The sequence below is a fragment of the Prionailurus viverrinus genome, unplaced genomic scaffold, assembly GCF_022837055.1.
Source record: "Prionailurus viverrinus isolate Anna unplaced genomic scaffold, UM_Priviv_1.0 scaffold_49, whole genome shotgun sequence".
Classification (NCBI taxonomy): domain Eukaryota; kingdom Metazoa; phylum Chordata; class Mammalia; order Carnivora; family Felidae; genus Prionailurus; species Prionailurus viverrinus.
This window is the reverse complement of record NW_025927612.1, coordinates 473888-498442: the sequence shown is the minus strand read 5'-3', so window position 1 is coordinate 498442 and position 24555 is coordinate 473888. Positions and strand designations below refer to the sequence as shown.

Below are 24555 nucleotides of genomic sequence, written 5' to 3'. Positions count from 1 at the left end.
CTCCAGCCAGGAGACCAGGTGAGGCTTGGAGGGTAAAAGTCCAGTCCATGGAAACGAAGCAGATCAGTCACTCCTGAACTCAGCCCAACGTCAGCATCTTCAAGAACAGAAACAAAGAACTCTCTAGAGATTGCCCCTGGGAAGGTCCCGATAAAGGGCAGAGTCCCTTTAAGGAAGCAAAGGACTTTGGATGCATGGGGGCCAGGCGGGCACGGGGAGCCCCAAGTAGGTGGTGATTGGGGCCAGCAGGATAACGGTGTTATTCCTTGGCCTGCAGGGAGGTCAGGAGGCTGCTGGGACATGTGGCATCGACTGACGATTCCGGAACTGCGCTGTGAACCCTGCATCTGCCCAGTGAGGGTCAGAAAGAACCAAGGGGAAGAAAGTAGTCTCCCTGTGTGTGGTTAGATTATAGAGTTTAAATCTGGAGAGAAGAAATGGAGGAAACAGGCCCCCTGCAGCCCCGCAGGCAGTGGGTCGCAGTGAGTCGCAGTGAGTCGCAGTGAGTTGCAGTGAGTTGCAGCGGGGGGGGGGGCACCCCAGCTCCTTTCTGGATTGATTCAGGCTGCAAAACCAAACGCTCTTCTTCTCCTGGGCCTCTTGGCCTGGCTTGGCTCAAGGAACAGAAACTGGTAAACTCTGTACAGTGCAGCCTTGATAAAAATAAATGAAGTCTCAAAGAGCGCACGTACACATTCAAGGATAACGTGCGTCCACCTTTTGGGTAGAAGAGGTCTAGTCAACCCACGACTTTCTATGCAAAAGTACTACGATGGGGGCCCGTGCGGTTACCACTTAGGGGTCAATGCACGTATTCTCGGGCTTACGGTAACCAACAAGCGATTCCGTTCAGAGATCCAGTAGCGGCGACTGGACGTGGGTGTGAGGTCCTTACCCAGTGACACCAAATGGCGGTAGTTCTCCAGCAACACTCTCTTGTAGAGAGGATCCTTTGACTGAGGTCCAGAAGCTTCCATCCTGTCTTGATGAAGTACACGGGCACGTCTTCAAACGATACCGGCACCTAAAGTGAGAAATTCCCAGGGCTGCAGGGGAATTCAGCCCCATGGGTCGCAGGATGGGCGGGCGGCAACCAAACATGGGGTGGGGGTGGGGGTGGGGGTGGGGGTGGGGACCCAGAGAACTCAGCAGCTAAGGGGAGACTCGGGGTTGCCAGAGCTGTGAGGCTGGGGCATGATGAGGGGGCGGACGGAGACGGTCAGGGAGCCCCGCTCACCTTGGGTCCGGCCTTCAAGAGAATGGCTGCCATCGCGGGGGTACAAACAAGCTAAGGGGATTGGCAAAAGCCAAGTGCGAGATGAGGCCCGCCCTAGTCCAGCACCACCTCATCCAGGTTAGGTCCCAGTCACAGCTGCTGGCGGGCAAGACTCGAACACATCTCTCTTGGGGGACACAATCCAACCCATAACACTTTCCCAGACCGAGCTGCCGCCCTCTCCCCTCACCTGGGCGGTGGGCCGCCAGACAGGGAGTCCTGCCCACCTCCGGTGAGCCTTGGCTTCCTCTTTCTCATTCCTTTCTTCCCATGGGGGCAGGACCCCTGCACCCCGACTTTCCAGCCATCCCCGGAAGCTCCACTGCTGACCCCTTTTCCTCTCAGGTCAGGGTCCTTACAGAAAAACTCCCAACACACACATACCACTCCACCTGTAAACAACCTCAGTGTCAAGGAACAGAGGAAGACCAGGCTAGCGAAACGCACTATGGAGGGAGCCACGATAGCTAGGGGAGGGGTGCTCTCTGAAGGAGTCACGTTCAGGCTGAGAGCCGAAGGCTGCGGGTGAGCAAAGAGAGTAGCAGGCTAAAGGCATGGCTCATATCTGGCCCTTGGGTGGGCCCAAGCCGGGCGGTCCCGGGGCTGAGACTGGGGCCGGGGTGGGGGTGCAAAAGGGGAGAGACCACGTGTGCGCCTTGGGGACAGGAGGCAGCAGGGGCTCACACCAAGGGCAGGAAGCGTCTGTCAGGGACAGAGCGGGCAGTGTCTGATTCCTCCGCACCGGCTCTCAGTGCCAGGAAACAGCGGGGCCAAAGAAAGTTTGCTCCAAGGATGTGCTCCGCACCCAGCTGGAGGCCAGAATGTGCAATTCCCCGGTGGGGAAGCGGAAGAGCCAGGCAGTGGCTGGTGGGGAGCGGGCCCAGGATGCTTTTGCTGCGTGGGTGACTCCAGCTTATTCATGCTACAGGAGAGAGGATGGGGGGACGGGGTCCCGGAGCATTTAAATTGCCGCAAGGTCCCTTATCGCCAGTGACGAGCTGTCAACCAACACTAGCCCAGAAGAAATAAACTCATGTGTCTGATGAAGACATTTACGTTAATCAGATGGAAAGAATCCCTTAAGGCGGAGTGGACGCGAAAACCGCCGGGTGACAGGCCTAGGAGGCGTGGATAGCCGCACGATGTCAAGATGTCTTCCCCTGCTTACCGCTGGTCCCGAGACAGAAAGCTAAGCGAACGGCTGCTGGACACAGGTCGGACACGCCTCCTGTGACGATGCCACCCCAGGGAGGGCACAAGGCTCTTGCCAAAGCTGGACCCAATTCTAGTGCAGCCTTGTGCCCCCACACCCGGTTTATAAAGGATACTGGGGACAGAGGGACCACTTAAAGACACTAGCTACAAGGGAGCAACCGGCCCAATCTAGAAGGTGGGCTGTTCCCGGTCGGTCCCCTGCGTGTCTCAGCGCCAGGGGGAAAAGACGAGGCCGGGGAGAGAGGCTGCTTCAGATGAAAAGATAACCAGACGGCCAATGGTCAAGCGTAACGAAGTCCTTGATGAGATGCTGGCGTGAAGGAAAGAGGAGTCAAAGGCAGTGGGGGCCTGGAGGGTGACTGTGCAGCGGCTCTCAGACGACAGCAGGAGCCCGCGCCGGGCATGGGTTGGATGGATAACGGCCCTGGGTCATGGGAGGAAATGTCCTTCCTTCTTGAAGCACGTAGGGAGAAAATGGTATGCACGCTTCCTGTAAACTACTTCAGCAAAAACAAAGGAAAGGGAAAAGGAGAGAGAGAAAGAGAGAGCGAGAGAGCGAGAAAAGCAGGGAGCGAAGGATAGAAGGACAAAGGGAAGGAGAAACCGAGAAAGAGAGAAACAAGCAAACAAGGCAAGCTGGAGGCCGCCGCTAGCCCCGGGGGGTGGGCACCTGCGCTGCCTTAGACTGTCCTCTCGATTTCGTCTGTTTGCTTGCCGGTGTTCAAAATGAAAAGGGAGGGGCACCCGGGTGGCTCAGTCGGTTAAGCCTCCGACTTGGGCTCAGGTCATGATCTCACGGTTCGGTTCGTGAGTTCGAGCCCCGCCTCGGGCTCTGTGCTGACAGCTCGGAGCCAGGAGCCTGCTTGGGATTCTGTGCCTCCCTCTCTCTGTGTCCCTCCCCTGCTTGCGCTCTGTGGCTCTCTGTCCCTCTCAAAAATAGAGAAAGATTTAAACAAAATTAAAGAAAAAAAAAAAAAAAAAAAAAAAAGAGGCAGCCAGTGGGCTTCCGTGCTGGTGCCTACAGAAGACCAGGAGATGGGGCTATTTCCCCAGGAAAAGAACACAGAAAACAAACCCCAGGAAAGGCAGGAGGCGACCCCACACAGGAACTGGGATCAGGAACTGGGGCTTCTTCATCTGTGAGGAGGAGTGGCGCCAGGCCTCTTGCAGTCAGGCTTCTTCCTTCCTGGCGGACTTCCTCTGAGGCCTGGCACTTCCAGACCCCGGCTGCCTCCTCCTGGCTCCGGCAGCCTTCCCTGGGGACCTCAGCGCTTGCAGCCCGCTGGGGGGGTCGGCCCCAGGGCCCTGGGCCTAGGGAGGCCGCAGGTCACCCCAGGGCCTTCCACGCTGCTCCACCCAACAAAGCCCTCTAAGGATCATCTGAGGATCAGCCTTGCAACTGGGGTCTCCCCTGTCCTGGGCGGTGGGGGGCGGGGGAGGGGCAGAGGCTGAACTGATGGTAAACAGGGCCACCTCCTAATGGGGTTCTGTCCTTGCCTGCTCACGGCCCTCCCCGGGGTGCCCATCTGACTCAGAGTAGACCCATGTGGCCCCTCCTGGCCTCGCCCTGCCCCCCTCCCACCTGCTTGCTCCCTCTGCTCCTGCCACACCGTCCTCTGCGCATTCCCTTCCACACACCAGTCCACTCATACCTCAGGCCCTTTGCACTGGTTGTTCCCTCCGTCCGGTACACGCTCTCATCTCCTTCAAGGTTTTCTGAAATACCCTCATCTACTCAGACTTGCGACCCAACCCCTCACCTCCTTCCCTCTGCTCTAGTTTCCCCAGGGCACTTACCACCGATGAACACACTCTAGCATCCTTCATTTAAGATGTTGGCTGTCCTGTCGTGTGCGCCCTGCCACTAGGCCTGGACCCACGTGGGGCGAGTTTTGCCATTTTCTTCCCTGCCATATCGCCAATGCCTGCAGGGGCCTGGCCCGCAGGGGCTGCCAGGCACACGTCTGTGGGACTGGAGGACTGCTGGAGCTCCTTCCCCGCTCAGCTCGCTCCCTCCCTCTCTTGATCTTGCAGGCCCTCCATCCCACCCCTGGCTTCCTCTTCCTACACCTTCTTCTGGGGAGCTCCTCACCACCAACGGTCTCACCAAAGGGGGGCACCACCGCCCCCCCCCCCCGCCGCCCCCTTGATAGCTAGCGGCCAGGACACGTCTGGGACCCTTACCACCTGTGCCTGCTGAGTTCGCCAGGTGCCCCTGGGCAGGAGTGCCGCCACCTCGAATTGCCGGCCTGCCCAGCGCACCCACACACACGGGCGCAAAATCCAAACTTACCCGCCGGGGGCTCCCTTGCCAGCTCCAGGATCAGAGGCGAATCGCAGTCAATAAACATAGGCTGCTTTCCAGGGGTCCTCTCCCTCGCCCCATGGCCACCTGCCTGCCGAGACGCGCCCCCCCCCACCCCCCCGCCTCCGCAGGGTCCCGCTCTGGGCCGCCACAGCCCTGCCAGGCCGGCACACTGGGGCTCCGCGGGCCGCTGCCGGGCTGTCGGTCCTAACCCCCACCCCCGGCAGGCCCAAGGCCTCCGAGAAGCCCTCGGGGACAGCGGCCCCAGGAGATGGCGGGATTCCCCGCCCGGTCTCGACCTGGTCCCTGGGCGCCGCTCTCAGGAGGCGCGTTCTGCGAGGCTGTCCGTCCTCCTCTGTCTAGAGCCAGGAGCAGGGCCGGGAGGCGGGCGGGGAGCGGGCGGGGAGCGGGCGGGGAGCGGGCGGGGCCGGCGGCGGCGGCGGCGGCGGCGGCGTGGGAACCAGGCGCGGCGGGTGGGGGACATGGAGCATGCGCGTCGCAGCGGGAGGGCGGCTGGGCCCCGTGCCGGTCCCAGCGCGCCCCACGGGGGATCTGGCCTGATTGCCAGGGCACCCCGGGGCACTTCTGCTTCCCATCTGGGCTGCATCCAGGACTTGAGTAGCAGTGGCCGGCCCGCCGTGTCCCGCCCCCCCCCCCCCCCCGCCCCGCCCCGCCAAGGGGCCAGGGGAGGGGCGGCATTGGCCAAGCACCTCCCGTGGGTCAGACCCCGGGGGTTTTGAGTCCATCCAGTCATCTGTTCATCCATCTGGGATCCATGGGACGCTGTGGGGGCACCCAGTAAGAGACCAATGCACTTAAGCCAGGAGGGCAAAGAGGAGAAAAGGGGGTGCACTGAGGGGGGACCTTGGGGAAGTCCGTGCGCAGACAGATGAAGGAAAGAGCCACACCTGTTTTCCATCTGCCGCCCCTGCCCCCCAGACCTTTTCGTGACCATTGAGCTGGGCTGCAGGTTGGGCACCGGGGTCTCCATTTTCCGACAGGTCACCGTCCACGTGGCAGAGCCAGGATTGGAATCCAGGGCTGACTCCCCACGCATGCTCCACTGATAATGGGTTACTTGAGGTCAGGACTATGAAAGAGGCTGGCAAAGAAAAGCAAGAGGAAGAACCGGCGAACTGCGTGTCTCACCCACCCAGCACCCCCCTAACCCCCCCCTCCACCCCCCCCCCCCGCCGGGGCGGGGGGGGGGGGGCTGGGAAGTGAGTATGAGGTGGGCACCCTTTCTGCCTCTGAGCTGTACCCCTCCTCACAAAAACAGAGCTCGGGCATCTCTTGTTTTCAGATGGCCCTAGGCCCTGGCCAGGAGAGCCTTGGTCTGCAGCCAGAGGCCTTCAGCTACTTGCCCCTGGCTCAGGGGGAGAGCTGGGACACTCACTCAGGGTACTTCTGGCTGCAGGGAGCAGGCCTCGCAAGAGGCCAAGGGCAACACAGCTTTGGGGGCCCTTCCCCGGAACAGAGGCAGAAGAGTCCCCTGTGGTCCTTCGCTGCGGGCTCTGACCCTCCCCCGGGGAGACTGGCTGGGCAGGCCTGGGCCTGGGCTCTTGAGGTCTAGTTGGGTGTACGGTGGCCCCTGAAAAGATGTGTCGCATCCTAACTCCTGGAACCTGTGACTGTGACCTTTTTTGGAAAAAGGGTCTTTGCAGGTGTGATGAAGTTAAGAATCTGGAGGTCATCCTGGGTTCTCCAGGTGTGCCCTAAATCCAATGACACGGGTCCTTGTGAGAGACAGAAGAGACACACGGAGAGAAGCCCGCACGGAGGCGTAGACAGAGGATGGAGGCGTGCGGCCACCAGTCCAGGAATGCTGAGAGCCCTGCGAGACCCGGAGAGGCAAGAAAGACGCTCCCCTGCTCCCAGCTTTTGGAAGGAGCGCAGCCCTATTAACACCCTTAAGTTTGGCCTTCCGGCCCCCAGAGCCACGAGGGCGTGCACTCCTAGAAGTTTAAGCCACCTGGCTTGTGGCAACTCACGGCAGCAGCCCCAGAAAACCCACATCCCAGGGAACGGGCTGAGCCTGCTGAGGGAAAGGGACTGGGCCTTTCCGCCCCACATCAGCTGGCAGTCATTGGATGGCGGAGGGTGGGACAGACTCAGGGAAGGTAGCCCCTTTGGCCCGGAACATTCAACCTTTATGGAAGGATGGGCGTGAGAGCCGCAGGCCAGGAGCAGGTTCTAGGAGTGCGTGCCAGCACCCACTGTGGAATGGTTGTAACAGGGCTGTGAAAACAAAGAAAAGAGAGACGATGTGTCATTGTGTTCGACCGTTTGGGCTTCTCACGTCGGCGGTGGTGGCATTACTACACTTAGCCTGGACAGCGTCAGAATGCCTAAAGCAGAGGTGATAGACCTACGAAGAGAAACTGATAAGCCCACCGTTGTAGCAGGAGGGAAATTTCCCTTCTAGCCTTTTTTCAAGTTTTTTATTCCCAAGAATTTCAAACACACGCCGAGCCCGGAGAGCGTAATAGGACAGAAGTCTGTGGATGCCCCGGTCGGCTCCAACAGCGATCGGCACAGGGCCGTCCTGCTCCCTCTCTCCTCCCATGTGCCTCCCTTCATTGTGGGAGGAGGGTGAACCTTCCTGGAGAGAGGCAGCCTCGCCCACTGCAGGCAGGGGATGGTGCCCTGAGGGCAGCAGGTCCCAGGGACCCCAGTGGGGAAGGGGACTGAAGAAGGAGTCCAGGGGAATCTAAGTCATCAGTGGAAGTGAGTGAACCTCTCGCTGGGGAGGGTGGGGTCTGAGCCAGGTGCAGGGAGGCCAGGCCCGAGGAGGCCGTGGGACAAAGTCGCAGGTGGCTGGCCTGGGGTGGTGCCTGCGGGAGGACGCCACCCGTGCCCCCCATGCCACCTACGCTGTGGCCGACCTGCTCTGCCAGCCCATTCCTCCCATGGAGGAAGTCGGTGCGGGGCCCGTGCAGAGCCTTGACACCAACTGAGGGTGACAGACAGAGCCCGGGATTGACATGGGAGGTGAGCTGGTTTGTGCACAGATGGACAGCACAAGCTGTTTCTATGCAGGTCCCCGCACCTGCGCACCCCTGTGGTGAAGGTGGCATGGATGGAGCGGAGCCTGCGGGTGGAGGAGGGGGCGGTCCAAACCGTCCTGCTGGGAGACGGGCGGGGGGGTGGGGGCCCTGGGGTGTGCGGTAGCTGGGAATGCGCGTGGCAGTCAGCGTGCCGGGTCACGGAGGCTGCTCCTTACCTGGTGCGAGGGTCAGAACACTGAGTGGCTCGTGCGGGGGGAGATGTTATGTCACATGGGGGGCCAGTCCTCATACCCTTGGGGTCCCTGAGGTTTGATGGGGCGCTCGTAGCGAGGATGGTGGGGGCAGTGGCGTCGGGCTTGGGTGCCAGGAGGGAGCAAAACCCTCCCTTCCAAACAGCCCACCTTGGCCTTTGTGGGCTTGAAGCTCAGGCTGGAGCTGGGGCTTTGCCCATGATGGCATTGCTGCTCTGGCCGCTGAATCTCCCAGAGGGGAGCCAACACTTTTCCTTTGCTGTCCTTCCTCAGTGTGGCCACCACGGTCCCTCAACTGTCCCTTCCAGTATGGCCACCCCGTCCCTTCACTGACACTCCCAATGTGCCTACCACTGTCCCTTGATGCCCCCCCCCCCAACTCTGTGTCCTTAGGTGCTATACTGCCCCAAGAGCCAGCCTCCTTCTTAATTTTTTTTTTTTTTACATTTATTTTTGAGGGACAGAGGGAGACAGAGCACAAGTGGGCGAGGGGCAGAGAGACAATGAGACACAGAATCCGAAGCAGACTCCAGGCTCCGAGCTGTCAGCACAGAGGCCGACGCCGACGCGGGGCTCGAACTCGTGAACCACGAGATCATGACCTGAGCTGAAGTCGGACGCGCAACCGACTGAGCCCCCCCAGGCGCCCCGACCCAGCCTCCTGGTAGCATCGAGTCTTGGCTCCGGAGTCAGGCTGCTCTCTGTGTTCTGGGGAAGGTCTGTCAGCAGCAGTAGGGACCACGTGCTTCCTTGACCCTGCCCGAAGAAAGAGAAGCCCTCCTCCTCACACAGAATGTGAGTCCTCTCCTCCCACCCTGCTGGGCCTTTTGGGTGGTGGGCTGCCCAGATCACTACTAGTTGCCCTAGGAATGCCATGCGCCGCTGGCCGTGGACCAATCAGACCTGCCTCTGGATTTGGGGATTGGGGGTTATCATGCCCTGAGCTGTGTGAGGGAGGGACAGACACTGAAACAAAAAAGGGGGTCCTCAGAGCAAAGAAGTCAGGGCGAATGGCTGCTGGGAGAGCAGCCAGCAGTGTCCTGTCTCCAGGCGTTCCTTTGGGCGGCAGGGGCTGTGGCCAGAAGGGTCACCAATCATAGGGACCTGCGAGAGCTATCCAGCTTTTCCGAGGTGTCCTGGCGGACGGGAGGCTCACCTTCCAGCAGCCTAGGGCAGCTACTCAGCCTGAGGTCGACCTGCAGCCAGCTGCACCTCGCCCCCCACTGCCTGTTCCCACTAGGGGCCCGTCCCCAGGCCTATGTCTACACTTGGGAGGAGGGGCAGGTGAGACACGTCTAAGAGGTGGACTCATCCCCGGGCCACCTGGAGCTTTCCATAATGCCCTACTCTTTCCCTAGCCCAGACGTCTCCTCAGAGTCCCTGCCCCTTCTATCCAGCTGCATTCTAGACATCGCCACTTGGATGCGTGCAACTCACATGTCCAAAATGCGACTCATGCTTTTCTACCCAGGCTGGTGCTCTCCCTGAGTCCCCAGCCACAGTGAATGGAATCCCCATGTGAAAGGCCCAAAATTGAGGATGTGTGCCTTGTTCACCTTGAACTTGGGGCTTGAACTCAGAAACCGTGAGATCATGACCTGAGCTGAGGTCGGACGCCCAACCGACTGAGCCACCCAGACACCCCAGGGAGTCTTTCTAAAGAAACATGACAGTGGAGGGAAAATTTGATTTTTTGGTTAGAGATGAAGAACGCCAGAAATGGTAAACATGTAGGCAACTATTGAAGAATACTTATTTGCTCTCAATATCTTTATCATACCTATGACCATGTCAAGTAAAAACTATACTAGTGTATTGTAGGCTTTATAATAGAGGTAGACGTAACACATATGGCAACTACAGCATGAGGGATGAGGTAGAGGGTGAATGAATCTATATGGTGGGAAGGTTCTTACGTTTACGTAAAGTGGTACAACACTAACCTCAAGTAGACAAGTGAACAGTTAAGGGTATACGTTGTAGTCTGTAGAGGGACCACTGTAAAAACAATGCAAAATGATAACTGCCTAAAAAGGCCGTAGATAAGTTACGGTGGAATTTTAAATAATTCATTATCTCAGGCAGGAAAAGGGGAACATAGGAACAAAAATAGATGGACAGACAGTGCTACAGACTGAATGTTTGTGCCCTCCCCCAAATTCACATGTTAAATCCCAATCGCAGCGAGTTAGGAGGTGACTTTGGGAGGTGATTAGGTCGTGGGGAGGAGCCCTTGAATGGGGTTAGTGCCATCCATCATAAGAGAGACTCCGGAGAGGTCCCTCACCCACTCCTGTGGACATGGGCAGAAGATGGCTGTCTGTTAACTGTGAAAGCGGGCTCTCACCCGACACAGAATCTGCCAGGACCTTGATCGTGGCCTTTCTAGACTCCAGAGCTGTGAGAAAGAAATATTTTGTTGTTTATAAGCCACCCAGTCTGTGGTATTTTGTCACAGCAGCCTGATGAGCAGACTGAGACGGACAGTAAGAAGACACACCTAAATCCAACCGTTCAAAAGGTATAGTCAAAGTTAACGGGTTAAACACTGCAACTGCAAGGCACAGATTGTCAGAATGAAGAAGGAGCGAGGATTTTGCTGTCTACAAGAGATGCAATTTGAAAATATGGGGCGCCTGGGTGGCTCATTCGGTTGGGCGTCCGACTTCGGCTCAGGTCATGATCTCGCAGTCCGTGAGTTCGAGCCACGCGTCGGGCTCTGTGCTGACAGCTCTGAGCCTGGAGCCTGCTTGGGATTCTGCGTCTCCCTCTCTCCCCGCCCCTCCCCCGTTCATGCTCTGTCTCTGTCTCAAAAATAAATAAACATTAAAAAACATTTTTTTAAATAATAAAAATAAAGACTCCGATATGTTGATAGTGAGAGAATCCCACATTATATAGCATGCAAATAGTAAGCCTAAGAAAGTGGGAATGGCTCTATTAAATTAGACAAAACATATTTAAAGGCAAAGACTATCACCCGACATAAAAGGTAATGATGATGTAAGCATCAATTAATCAGGAACACAGAACTGATAGACGTCCTTGCAGCCAATAAAAGGGCTGCCAAATACATGAAACAAAAGTTGACAGAATCCAGAGAAAAACAGACTTTCCCACAAGTATAGGTGGAGATTTTAACATGTGTGCCTCAGCAGTTGAAACAGCTAGATCCGAAATCAATAGAAATAGAGAATATGTTTGTGACCTTACCAACCACCATAGAAAGCCACCTCTGAAGGAACTCTGCCCGATTCGCCACGATGAGCCCTGGGTCTGCAGGTCTGTCCCTCCGACGCCACCGCCTTGTCGGTAGGCCGTCGTATGGGTGCAAAGTGAAGGCGGGGAGCCTTCTGCAGGCTCCGAGCCTTGGAACCTCGAGCCCCCACGGCTCGCGAGGCCCAGTCGCTACAGTAACATTTTGCCTCCTCACGTGCTCTCCTGGTCCAATCATTTGCTCCGTAAAGAGCGCGTCGCCGAGAACTTTCTAGCTTCTCGGCCTGGGGGCTTCTGGGAGAGCTGGAAGCCCGCGTGGCCTTCGCACCGAGTGCTTGGGAGAGGCGGCCACGCAGTTCCCGGCTGTGCGGCTGAGGCGAGTTCTTCAGACCCCTGTGAGTGGGAGCGTGGGGTCGGTCCCCCAGCTGGAGAAGGTAAGAGGGTGGGCGCGGGCCGTGTTAGCGCCGGGGCTTCGGAGTTCCCGGCTGCGTCGGGTGCGGGTGCCCAGGCGGGGAGCCGAGGTGGGTGAGGATGGCCGGAATAGAAGGCTCGTGGGGGGGGGGGGGGGCATTCGCCTGAATAGAGAGCTCCTGGGGGGGGGGGGCCCGTGGCCCGAATAGAAGGCTTGTGGGGGGTCGCTGGTGGCCGGAGTAGAGGGCTCGTGGCCAGAAAAGAGGGCTGGGGGGGGGGGTGTCCGGAATAGCGGCCTTGTGTGGGGGCTGTGGCCGGAATAGAGGCCTAGTGGCCGAATAGAGGGCTCATGGGGGGAGGGCGTTGGGCAGAATAGAGGGCTCGTGGGCGGGCGTTGGGCGGAATAGAGGCCTCGTGGCCGAATAGAGGGCTCATGGGGGGAGGGGCAGTCGCCTGAATAGAGGGCTCGTGGGCGGGCGTTGGGCGGAAAAGAGGCCTCGTGGCACGAATGGAGGTTCGGGGGACGGTGGGCATGCTTGCGGGTGAGGGGAGAACTAACGCGGACGCCCGTGGCGGTGTGGGAGCGGGGCGGGGGCAGCCGAGGGAAGGAAAGATTCCACAGTGTCGGAGGCCCGAGAGGAGGCCTGCTGGCTGAAGGGCGTCTGGTTGGGCACTCCAGTGGGGCTAATATCTAAGCTTGTGAGGAGCAGGTAAGGAGGGCTCCCTGGTGCCAGAGGCTGGAGGCCTGAGGGGAGCACCGCTGGGGAGGACGGTGGCGGGGACGATTTCCTGGTGGGGTGGTGAGAGGGCAGGGCTGGCCGCTGGGCGGTGGCGGCTAGCTTCGGGGGCTAGGGGGAGAGAGCTCCTGACCACTGGTGTTGGGGGTGCGGGAGAGGAAGGGTGCCCGGTGCTCAGACTGGGTGGGAGGACTAACGGCTACTGGGAGTGGCGGAAGGGGAGGGGGAAGAGCGCCCTGCTGAGGTGGGGGGGATGGGGAGGAGCCTAGGACTGGGGAGGCGTGGGGGGGGGGGGAAGCTACCGGGCTGTGCGGGGCGGAAGGGGGAGCAGGGAAAGAAGGGCGCCAACTGCCCCTGGCAAGAAGGGGGCGCCCGCTCGGGGTGTGTGCCTGTGTGTGGGGGGGAAGGGTCCCTGCTGGCAGGCGCTGGTGGGAGGACTCCTCGGTGTGGGGAGGCTAGAGGGGACGGCTAAGGTGGGTGCGCGACTCCGACTCGGAGGGCCACAAGGGAGGGTGACTGGCTGAGGGTGTGGAGAGCAAGGGAGCGAGGGGTAACGGTTGGGAGGGGGGACAGAGAGCTCCGGTTGTGAGGAGGTGGGAGAGGAAGGCTAATGTCTAAGCGTGTCGGGGAGCCCTGCTTCCAGGGACTAGATGGGTGCTGCCACCCTGCCGTGAGCCTGGGTGCGGGGAGGGGGATGGGCTGGAAGGTACTGCACTGACTGGCCCAGGGTGCGTGGGGGAGGGGTTCTGGGGGGGGGGGTACCGGTGGGGGGGGGGCCTCCGGGTCGCCTCGGAGATGGGAGATGGAATAAGGATTCTAGCTGTGGGAGGGGCAAGACCTTGTTCTCCACAGAAAATACAGATTCTTTACAAAAGTGCTTTGCACATTCACCCAGATACATCATATGTTGGGCCATAAAAAAGTCTCTATGAGTTTTAACGGATTGTGTTTTTACATAATAAGTTGTCTGGTCACAGGGGAGTTTTATTTAAAATTAGTAACGGTAACGTATTTTTAAATATTTGGAAATTCGTGGCTCAAAGAAGAAAGCACGAAGGAACTTGGAAAATATTTCAAACTGAATAATAAACCCACGACTTACTGAAATTATTGGGAGGCAGCTAAAGAAGCAATCAGAAGAAAATGTATTGTTCTAAATATTTATATTAGAAAAGAAGAAAGGCATAAAGTCAATGACCTAATGGTGCATTCAAAGAAACTGTAAAAAGAATAAAGTAAATGCAAAATTAGCTGGCTGAAAAAATGCTGTAACTAAGAAAAGAAATCAGTACTAGAAAGCAAATTATGGAGACATTTAACAAAGCCATATGTCGGCTTCTGTTTTTAAGAGAGACACAAGGGGAGCCTGGGTGGCTCACCGGTTAAGTGTCCGACTCTTGGTTTTGGCTCAGGTCATGATCACACGGTTTGTGAGTTGAAGCCCCACAATGGGCTCTGTGCTGACAGTGCAGAGCCTGCTTGGGATTCTCTCTCTCCCTCTCTCTCTGACACTCCCTAGCTCTCTCTTTCTCAAAAACTAGTAAATAAGCTTAAAAATAATTTAATGTTTTCATTTGAGACAGAGAGAGAGAGAGAGAGACAGAGAGAGAGAGAGAGGGAGGGAAACTGACCGCAAGCAGGGAAGAGGCAGAGAGAGAGGGAGACACAGAGTCTGAAGCAGGCTCCAGGCTCAGAGCTGTCAGCACACAGCCTGACGCCAGGCTCAAACTCGTGAACCAGGAGATCATGACCTGAGCTGAAGTTGGACGCTTAACCGACTGAGCCACCCAGGTGCCCCAAACCTAAAGAAAATTAAAAAAAAAAATTTTTTTGAGAGAGAGAAAGAGGGAGAGAGAGAGAGAGAGAGAGAGAGAGAGAGAAGGGATGGGGGAGGGGCAGAGAGCAAGGAAGACACAGAATCTGAAGCAGGCTCCCACCTCTGAGCTATCTGTCAGCACAGAGCCCGATATGGGGCTTGAACTCATAAACCATGAGATCATGACCTGAGTCGAAGTCGGAGGCTTAACTGACTGAGCCACCCAGGTGCCCCCCCCCCCAAATTTTTTTTAAAAGAGAAACAAAAGTGGTAAAGCCCTGTTGAGTGTAATCAAGAAAGAAGGAAGGGAACACTACCAGTATCAGGAATGAAAGAGGGCTATCCCTATAGATCAGACAGACATCAGAAAGACAAGGGAGAGAATATTATGGAAAAATGTACATAAAAAGTTTGAAACCTTGACATATTACTCGGGAGAAACAGCAATTCCTAAAGGTGATGCCAGAAAAAAAAAAAAGAAAAGGTGACTAGCTCAGCTCTGTATCTAGTAAATAAGTTAGTATAGTATTAAAAAAGTTTTTGGAAAATCAAACAAAACAGGAGGAGAGGCAGAGGGGGCCACCAGTGTGAGGAGGATGGGCTTGGCTGTGCGGTGGCGGGGGGGGGGGGGCGCTGTGTGCTCTGGACACACCCTTCGCCCCTTTGCACTCACAGGCTGGGGCTCACGCTGCGACAGTCTGTGCCCCTCTCCAGTCATTTCTCTCCACCCTCAGGTTGTGAGCAATGGCGATGGCACTGGCAGTGCTGCGTGACTGGTGCAGGTGGATGGGCGTGAATGAGCAGCGCTCGCTGCTCATCCTGGGCATTCCCGACGACTGTGAGGACCAGGAATTCCAGGAGGCCGTGCAGGCTGCCCTCCACCCCCTGGGCAGATACCGAGTGCTGGGCAAGGTGTTCAGAAAGGAGTTCAGATCCAAGGTCGCCTTGGTGGAGATGGCTCAGTATTTAAACCGAAGTGTGATCCCCCGACAAATACCAGGCATGGGAGGACCCTGGACTGTGGTCTTCCTGCCCCAGGCCCCGGAATCAGAGTCAGAGGATACACTCAATTTCCTTGCACAGACCCAGAGGCAAGCAGGGGTTGCCCTGGCAGGCGAGGCAGGAGCTGGGGATGGGGCAGGAGCTGGAGGCAAGGCAGCTTCTGGAGGCAAGGAAGGAGCTGGAGGCGGGGCAGCGGCTGGAGGCGGGGCAGCAGCTGGAGACAGGGCAGAAGCTGGAGGCCAGGAAGGAGCTGGAGGCGGGGCAGCAGCTGGAGGCGGGGCAGCAGCTGGAGGTGAGGAAGGAGGCCAAGCAGAAGCTGGAGGCCAGGAAGGAGCTGGAGGCGGGGCAGCAGCTGGAGGTGAGGAAGGAGGCCAGGCAGAAGCTGGAGGCCAGGCAGGAGGTGAGGCAAGATCTGGAGGCGGGGCAGGAGCTGGAGGTGAGGACGGAACTGGAGGCAAGGCAGGAGCTGGAGGCCGGGCAGTGGCTGGAGGTGAGGAAGGAACTGGAGGCAGGGCAGCCGCTGTGGGCCAGGCAGGGCCTGAAGAGGAAGCAGGAGAGTCAGATGAGGAGGGAGCCGCTGGGGACGCAGGAATTGCAGGTTTGTTAGGATCTGTGAGTGTGGCAGGAGCTGCAGGTGAGGCGGGACCTGCAGGTGAGGAAGGAGCTGTGGGTGTGGCAGGAGCCATAGGTGCGGGAAGATCCTGGACCCAGCCTTGGAGCCCGGCCTGGCAGCCTGTGCTGGAAAACAGGGCCTCTATGAAACTGAGAACCTTTCCTGGAATGGAAGAGCCACACCGAGAAGAAGAGTCCTTTGAGAGCTGGCTGGATCACACCAGCGACATGCTGTACCTGTGGTGCCACATCACAGAAAGGGAGAGGAGGAGGAGGCTGATGGAGAGCTTGGGTGGCCCCGCACTGGATCTCGTGTGCGGCCTCCTGGCAGAAAACCCTGACGTCCCTGCACAGGATTGCCTGGCCGCGCTGGTCCAGGTGTTTGGGAGGAAGGACACCCCCACGACCGCACGGCTGAAGTTCCTGACCTGTGGCCAGCGGCCCCAGGAGACTCTCTTTGTCTATGTGATTCGCCTGGAAGGCCTGCTGCAGTCGGCCGTGGAGAAGGGGGCCATCCATCCCAACGTTGCGGACCAGTTGCGCGCCCAGCAGGTGCTGATGCGGGCCCGCCCCAACGAGATGCTCGAGAACAAGCTGAGGAGGATGCGGCTGGACAGGAGACCACCTGGCTTCCTGGGCATGCTGCGGCTCATTCAGGAGACCGAGGCATGGGAGGCCACCGCAGCTAGGAGTGAGCACTTGCAAGTGGAAGAGGGGGCCCGTGTGGGCACCGGAGGCCTGGCCGCTGCCCGGGCCAGTGGAGAGGTTGCCGAAGCCTCCCCAGCCAGGGAAGATGCTTCCCAGGCTGCCCCGGCCAACCTAGGGGCCAGTGAGGCCGTTCCTGGCAGTGCCGAAGCTGATACGGCTGCTCCTGAAGCCCATGATGCCGCCAGGGCAGCCCTCGTCCCTGAGGAGGCCCCCAAGATCTTCCCTGCCACGCAGGAAGATGAAAATGCTCCCGCCTCTGCGGGCCTAGCTCAGGCAAGGGCTGATGGGCAGCGCTTCCAGGGAGGGCCCGGGAGGTCCTGGCTGTGAGCCGGAGGGCCTCGCCCAGGCAGGAGACCAGGAGGCTGGGGAGCCCCTGGAGGAGGGGCCCAAGCCCATCCCAGAGGAGTCGGGAAACGAGGACGGGGCTGGGGAGGTGAGGCCCCCCAAGTCCTCCTCGGGCAAATAGGCTCAGAAGGCCCAGGGGCCCCCTCTCCTCTCAGGCAGCAGCGCTCTGGAGGCAGGGGGAGGCCACGCCAGGGCAGCAGCCTCTCCCCACATGGAGGCAACAACCCACCCAGCCCAAATTCCCAGGACCCCATCTTCCCAAGGCACCCTGGCCACCACCATCAGCCCTTCCAACGGACCAGGATGACCATACTTGATGCAGAGTGGGGCAGGGAGAGGTGCCCCCTCCCATGGCAGCTCCACCCCAGCCCCAGCCCCAGCCCCAGCCCCAGCCCCAGCCCCAGCCCCAGCGCGAAACCCTGCCAGTCCAGGCAGCCAGCCTGGGAAGCACCCCTGAGTGGCTGGCCCTAGCCTAGGTGAGGGGCACCTGAAAATGTGTGCCACCCACACTGGCCTGGGAGATGGTAGGGGCCGTCTCAAGGGTGCCGGCCCCTCGGGCCGCCCAAGAGGGGGACCCTCATTCACTGACCCGTGGAGCACGTCACTCCACGCTCTGAGAAGCCCACTTGTGCCTCTGTAGGCCACTTAGTGACGACCCCCCCCCCCCGTGTCAAGTGGCACCCCCAGCTCCCCCTACACGCACCCTAGTTACCATTCCCGTGCAGAGCCCTGAGGTGTGCAGGAGCCCGCGGCGGGTGTCCTGGCCTGACGCAGCAGCCACCTCTCAGCCCCGGGTGTGTGGCACGAGCTTCAGTGCGAGCCCAGGCTCTGCTCGCTGTCGTGCGGTGTCGTGAGCTCAGCCCATGCTTCCTCGGTGTAGGTTTAGGCCAACTGCTGCTTGTTCTTGTGGAGATGTGTGTGTGTTCTTATCTGAGCAGCCGCCCCCACCCCGCCCCGGAGACCTGTCGAAGCCCAGTCCCAGGAGATGGCGGGAAGGACAGAAGAAGGCACGGCTGGTGCTGACCCCGCGACCTCAGGAAGGAGGCACTGGACCAAGGACAGAGGTGGCCTGCGGGAGTCTCCGTGGAAACCGTGCTGTGATGTGCCACTCTCTTGTTACTTGTGACTGAGTTTCTTTGGCTTGTCCGAGTGCCCCATGCTGCGTTTTGCAGCGTCCTGTGACTGTCCTGTGCAGGCCATAGGGCAGGGCCAGGCCCCAGCATGTCGGCCAGAGGGGAGAGTGCCCTGGAGTGAGGGGCCATGGCCAGCGTCCATCATCCTGGCCAGAGGCCGATCGTGGGGCCCTCAGGAAGGGAGGCTATGGCGGGGGGGCCACGGTGTTGGGGGGAACAGGGGCACCTCATTTGGGACCCCAAGAGGAGGGGGGCTGTGACCTGTGGGCTGTAGTGGCTGCTCGGCGTTCCTCTCTGTGTTGTCCCTCCTTCTCTTCAATGGTTTCAGCAAATGTTTCTGTTCAATAAAGTTCATTGAATGTTTCAGCTGAGTGCTGCCTCTGCTGTGGGCAGTCGAGGAAAGGGTCACCTGGGGTTGGGAGAGGGAGCCAGAGAAAATATTCTTGTTCGGCACCCATGGGAGGCTTCTCCAGTGACAGGGTAGGGTAGGCACTTTGACAGGAAAAATAGGATGTTTTTGAGGGCCGTTCTATTTTACAGGTGAATTACAAAGTTTTGCGGTCCCATTGGTCTTCATCTTGGGATGATCCTGTCACCTTTGAAATTGAGCGGGAGTAGTCATGCTTTTTCTTCCCTTGACTATGCTAAAGGGGTCACTGGCATCCAGTTCCTGGGATTGAATATTGCTTAAGGTGTGTGATGCATGGAGTGGGGCCATGCGACCAAGAGCTGTCGTGCTTCCAAAGCCTATAGCATCCTTGGTGAGAGTGCCAGCGTTAAAACGGGATAGGATTTTTTTGGGGAAAAAAAAAAAAAAAGAAACCCAAATGTATTTTAATTTGAGGTATTGTAAATGTGAAAATCTCAGCATGCAACAACATTGACAATACTTACTGAGCAACCGATTAGACACTTGTGGGGTTTCTGGAAAATGGGTACATTTTCCTACCCCCTCCACCTGCAAAAAGACTTGCTCTCAAGGCAAAAAGAAAGTTGGGGCCGCTGGGATGCACAATGAAGGAGGACCCACACTAGCTGCGGGCGGGGAAGGTTTGCTGTCTGCAGGGGTCATGTTCAAGGATGGGGGAGGGCGGGTAGTTGGGTTTCACACTAAGGGCAGTGGGAAGCCGTCAGACCATTTGGGTGAGCCCGGTGTCCCAGGAATTTGCCACTGGATGTGCCAGCTGTGAAAGGAGCAGAAAATGCCAGGTTGGCACTCTTCCAGCCTCCCTTACAGCTAGGGCCTGGGCACATGAGCAGGAGCCATCAATCAGATGAATCTGGGGCCAGAGACGGGAACGAGTCGGGGCCCCCCAGATTGGTCCCAGGCGGGCTGGTGGCAGTAGGGGCAGTGAGACCCGTCTCCCGAGGAGCAGCCACAGCCGTAGGTCTCACGGCGGCATCCACGTCCGGCATCAGGGCCGCAAGTCACAGTGTCTGTGCCCACTGCCATAGGAGTGCCCTCAGCGCGGCACAGCAGTGCGATTCAGACCCTTGTTCCTCTCTGCAAAGCCCCCAAGCCTGGCTTTCCAGCCCTCCCCAAACAGCCGCGAGACACCTGCTCTTCAGCTCATTTGTGCTGCCATCAGCTGCAGTGAGATGCGATTGCTAAAGACTCCGCGTGGTACGGGAGCCCCCGATGACACCTGCTAGAAGAGCATCCAGTGTCCGCACAGGAGTAGGTGTTTGTATTGCAGTTCCTGCTGGGCAGCTGGCAGTTGGGGCCATGTCTCGTGCCTCCAGGGCAGGTTGGGGGTAAGCAGGGTGGGGGAGCTCAAGGTGTTGGCCCCTGGGGTATGGGACAGCGTGGGTGGGCCTTGGCCTCTTGTGCCTTGGGGCTGAGTGCTACAGCTGACGTCCGAGGGGGAGCCAGTCTGGTGGAGAGCGGGGAGCCCCCGGTTTGGGGTGAGGGCACACGTCCCTGCCTGAGAACCCCTCCCAGGCCCAGGTGAAGTTTGTGTGTGAATTAGAGGAAGACTCCATTGGCTGACAGCAGCCAGCTGAGGGGGCCGAGCAGCCTGGGTGCTCGGGGGGAAGTCCTGAGCTTCCGGTGCTTCACTCGTGTCCCAGATGGGGTGGTCAGGGACATCCTCACAGGCCTCGATAACATCTTCCACGTTTCCTTCTCAGTTTCCTTCCCGTGCCCTCTGTCTGGCCCACAGTGCAAGTCCGTGTCGGTCTAGCCCCGTCCTGTCCCTGCCTGTACTCTGGGGCGGCTGGTAGAGTCCTGAGGAGTGCGGGGGGGTGGGGGGAGGGATCCTCTGCCCCACCGGTCACACCCTTTCCAGGTGTGTGTGTGTGTGTGGGGGGGGGGCGCAGATCCATGGCTGACAGTTGGCTAAGGGGTGGCAGCTTGGAGAGAGGACTGCCCTCCCTGAAGCCTAGTGCAGACGCTGCTGACACCCCCACCTGGCCCCCTCGCCTATTCCAGTCCCAGCCCAGCTCCTGTCTGTACAGGGGGTGACTGTATTCAGCAAAGGACCAGTAAGACCCCACTATGGAGTGCCCTGAGCAATGAAACAGAGGGAAGCCTGCTGGCTGCTTGAGTGGGGGGTGGGGGGACGCGGCTTTGTGCCCCTGGAGGGCACTCAGGAGCTGGCCTTGAGCAGCTCCCCAACAGCGGCTTGGCGTGGGGGGCTGAGTCTTGCTCTGCGCACACGTTCTGGTGGCCACACGACTTCAGGGGACAAGTCCACCGGGGCGGGGCTCCAGAGACCGTCCTGGCAGCCAGGTGCCCAGGGAGCCAGCAACTTCTGGGTATGCGGGGATCTGGGCTGAGGATGGCTTGAGGGAGACCTCGGTGAGCCTGTGCCCAGTGGCCACGTCGCGGGCCCCAGAGCCGTGTTTTCGAAGGTTTAGGGCTGAGATGCAGCGCACGCCTGTTCCCGTGGTGGCCAGCTTCCCTCATCGTCGTGTTAAGTTGCCGCTCTTGCCGTCTGGTGCGTTCCAGATATGCTGGGATCCAGGTGGCCTCGGGAAGCTTGCCAAGAGGGCTGCACCAGGAGCTCAGGCTTCCGCTGGCTCCAGCGGTGTGGCAGGGGCAGGGGCGGCGCTGCCTAGCTGTGCTCTCCATGGGACTGGCCCTGGGCAGGTGCCCCTCAGGGATCCTCTCTCCCAGCCCCGCCCACCAGCACCCGAGGAGACAGGCGCCCACAGCACTGTGGGAGGCTCAGGGAGCCAAGGCACACGTCCCTCGGAAACAAAATGGGTGACCCCTCACCACATAGGGGCGTGTTGTGGAGGGGCAGAGGAGGCAGGGAGGCACCCCCAGACAGAGGACAGCATTTATGAGGTTTACCGTGTCCACTGGGCTAAGCTGCAACTAGTTCTCCCAGAATTCCCTGCCCCGTATGGTCCGGTCCGGGTTAGGGTTGACCCCAGGAGCAATCTGCACAAGAATTGGAAGGGAGAGATGAATGAAGCAAGGGTATTTACAAACATACTCCTGAGGCCAGTATAGCAGTGAGGCCAGGTGTTATGGCCCTGCTGCTGCCACCGAATTGCCTCCTTCCACTTCTCCAAGTGCTGGGCCAGGGGTGAAGTGGTGGGACACAGATGTGGCTTCCAGTTTGTTCTTGACCCCTGCGGTGCTCACCCTCTCTGCTCCCCTCACGCCAGCTCTGCTGAGATCAGGCCCCAAAGGAGCGGCTCCCCTGACCGAGAGGGGTGTAATCCCTGTGCTACATCATCTGTATCCCTTAGGGAGTGCGTTCTGATCTCGAAGGAGCCTCAACCGGCAGGCACACCGAGGCCCGGCCTTGAACCAGGCCCTCATCCACCCGGCTCACGGAGAACTCCCTGCCTGGGGGCTGCCCTGCCCTGGCTGCCCCCAGCCCATGGCTGCTGGCTCCTTGTTGCCCCTTGCTCCACTGTGTCCTCCTGGGGCATGCTTTCATGCCTCATTGTCCTTCTTACTTTTGCCTGCCAGGGGTTGCTTCTCTGTTAACTTATTCCGAAGTGAATGAGAAGGTCCACAATCGGATGCCCTGCTGGGTCCTGGTTTAAGAAAAGCTCAGACTCAGGAATTGCCCAAGAAGCCTTATCTTGCCCGTCAAAAGGGCCAGAGCCAGTACAGAGCCCCCTGGTGACCAGCCAGGGGTGCTCTGCGCTCATGCCTAAGTTTCAGCTGCCTGCAAAAGATACCCACTTAAGAAAGGCAATTCCTTCAAGGCCTTGGGCTCTTTGCCTCTCTAGTCGTACAGAAGAGTGATGGGCTGGCTTCGCTTCAAAGACAGCTTCAAAGAGAAAAATGGCATTGGGAACCGCAGCAACTCCAAACCACAAATTAGGACGCTCTCCAGGCAAACACTGCTATGTCTGGACGGGGTAGGGAGCCAGCTGGGTCAGCGATGCCTCCTCAGGAAGGGAGCAAGAATCAGACTGCTCGCGAGTCAGGGATCACAGTCTGCAAAGTCATAGAAAAATAGAAAACGAATCTCTGGTTCGAGTGATGAAACTGAGGGACAGGCCGCAGGAGTGTGGAGCGTCACTGCGGAGACCCAGTCAGGTAATGTGGAAGCTAGAGACGGTGTGGACGTGTTGGCAAAATCAAGTGTGTTCACAACCCATCGTGGGTCCTATACATGAACTGGCAACAGCAACAGTTACACACATAGTAAGAGGAGGAAAGGAACAGAAGCAAACAGCAGATGAAAGGCACATCACAAGGGGAAATTGCACAAAACATACAGGAAGACTCGAGACAAAACAAAACACAAAAAACCTCCACAGGTGCAAAGCAATTCCAGAAAAGATGATTTCTCAAAAGAAAAGAGAATTTATTTTTTCAATTTACTTATTTTGAGAGAGAGAGAGGGGAGAGAGAGAGAGAGAGAGAGAGAGAGAGAGGAAGAGAGAGAGCGGGAGAGAGAGAATCCCAAGTAGGCTCCGTGCTGTCAGCACAGAGCTCCCTGATGTGGGGCTAGATCCCAAGACCCTGGGATCATGACCTGAGCCGAAATCAAGAGAGTAACGCTTAGCCAGCTGAGCCACTCAGCCGCCCCAGAAAAGAGAATTTAAAGAAATGATGAGAAAATAGAAGGAAATGAGAGGAAGGCAGCAGTACTCAGAAAAGAATTGGAAGAGGGAAATACAAATATTACTGAGATAAAAGCCACACTAAGAGCAATTCACACTTGGAGTAAATACAACCAAGGAGACCACATACACAATGGCCACCTGGAGACATATTTGTCTTGTACAAAATGAGAGCAGAGGCTTGGAGAGAAGCTAGGCAAGGAAATATACGTGTGTGTGTGTGTGTGTGTGTGTGTGTGTGTGTGTGTTAGAGAGACAGAGAAAGACAGAGAGAGAGAGAGAGAGAGAGAGAAGAGGGAGAGAGAAGAGGGAGAGAGGAGAGTGTGTGGGAGCTTCCCATAGATGGATCCAGGCACTCGCTATGGCAAACCAGCACTTTCCAGAGCCCAGTGGGGCCCTCCCACAGTGTCACGCCTCATCAGCTCTGGAACTGCATTGGGTGACAGAACACACAGGAGGCCAGAGTTGTTATTGCTCCATTCCCCAGCAGCCTCCCAGTAAGAGACGGGGAGAGGGCTCTGCAAGCCCCCTCTGCTTCCAAACAACAGCTGCACAAGCTTGGCTTGGCTTGAAACTTCCCAACGTGTGCAGAGGAAAGCTAGCGCTCTTCCCTTTTCTGTCTGTCTGTCTGTCAGTCTCTCTCTCTGCCACACACACACACACACACACACACACACAACACAGAGCCTAGAGACCCTGGAGGAAAGCTGAGACCCCACTGGGTACAAGGTAACCTTGTGTGGCTTTTAGTCAAAGCCAAGAATGATCTAGCCCTTCCTGTTCTGTTTCCTAGACAACGTGTTTTGTGTAATCATGGTCAAGGCAACGTACATTTCTGCTCAGAATCAAGGTCGCAGTACAACACTAATTCACCACGGCAACAGCAGACTGCTCCTGTGACATGGGTGATGGGATTTGCAAGGGAAAAACCACATGCAGAGAGCTGCTTCCCAGCCAAGTGATCTCGCCTTTAGGTACAGTGAGTCTGCGCCACGCAATAGGCTTTACTCCGGTGGAATCTGGAATCCACAGCCTTAAAAGGCACAGAATCCTTTATAAGTTCAACGGGAAGTAATTTGCCCGAGAGAGCCAGCCAGGCAGACGGTGCCACTGGTAACCGACATGTCACAACAGGAGCCATCCTACCTGATCTGGCTTTAGGCGTTTAGTTCCATCTGAAGATTCATACAAGTCACCTTGGCCTTTGTAAACAAGCCTGCGCTGCTCCCGGTCAAGTTAAGCATTTGATCAACTCTAACAGCAGTTCACTGTGGGACTAAAGGCACCCGCCCTTTGTGGGTCTCAGACGAATGAGTTCTGACAGACAGTGGTTCTAGAACAAAACGTTGTAGCTTAAGATTTGATCTCGCTCCTAATTTCTGGGCCCAAGGCCAATTGTCAGTCACCACCTAGCTCGCACTTCTCTTCTCTAGCAGTGTGTTCTTTGTTTTGGTAAGTGTGGGTCTGGGGCCACTATGCAGTC

At 57.9% G+C, this 24555-nt stretch overlaps 2 protein-coding genes across 7 annotated transcripts; one reads left to right on the top strand and one right to left on the bottom strand.

Annotated features, from left to right (window-relative positions):
- Nucleotides 1-153: 153 nt before the first annotated feature.
- Nucleotides 154-5089, bottom strand: LOC125159302 (uncharacterized). Of its 6 annotated transcripts, none has more exons than XM_047847482.1 (4): nt 4785-5089; nt 1467-1668; nt 896-1024; nt 154-271 (listed from the first exon to the last, which is right to left on the bottom strand). In XM_047847482.1, the coding sequence occupies exons 1-4, from the start codon at nt 4840-4842 to the stop codon at nt 169-171; spliced, it is 492 nt and encodes a 163-aa protein (XP_047703438.1). In that variant the 5' UTR covers nt 4843-5089; the 3' UTR covers nt 154-168. The 6 variants fall into 6 exon arrangements, 4 of the variants coding, with proteins under 4 accessions (XP_047703438.1, XP_047703439.1, XP_047703440.1 ...); XM_047847483.1 differs by having other exon boundaries at nt 184-347; XM_047847484.1 differs by having other exon boundaries at nt 194-290.
- Nucleotides 5090-11580: 6491 nt separating this feature from the next.
- Nucleotides 11581-18398, top strand: LOC125159384 (paraneoplastic antigen Ma6E-like). The gene is made up of 4 exons (XM_047847727.1): nt 11581-11705; nt 14970-15420; nt 15631-16830; nt 17841-18398. The coding sequence occupies exons 2-4, from the start codon at nt 14980-14982 to the stop codon at nt 18030-18032; spliced, it is 1833 nt and encodes a 610-aa protein (XP_047703683.1). The 5' UTR covers nt 11581-11705; nt 14970-14979; the 3' UTR covers nt 18033-18398.
- Nucleotides 18399-24555: the final 6157 nt, after the last annotated feature.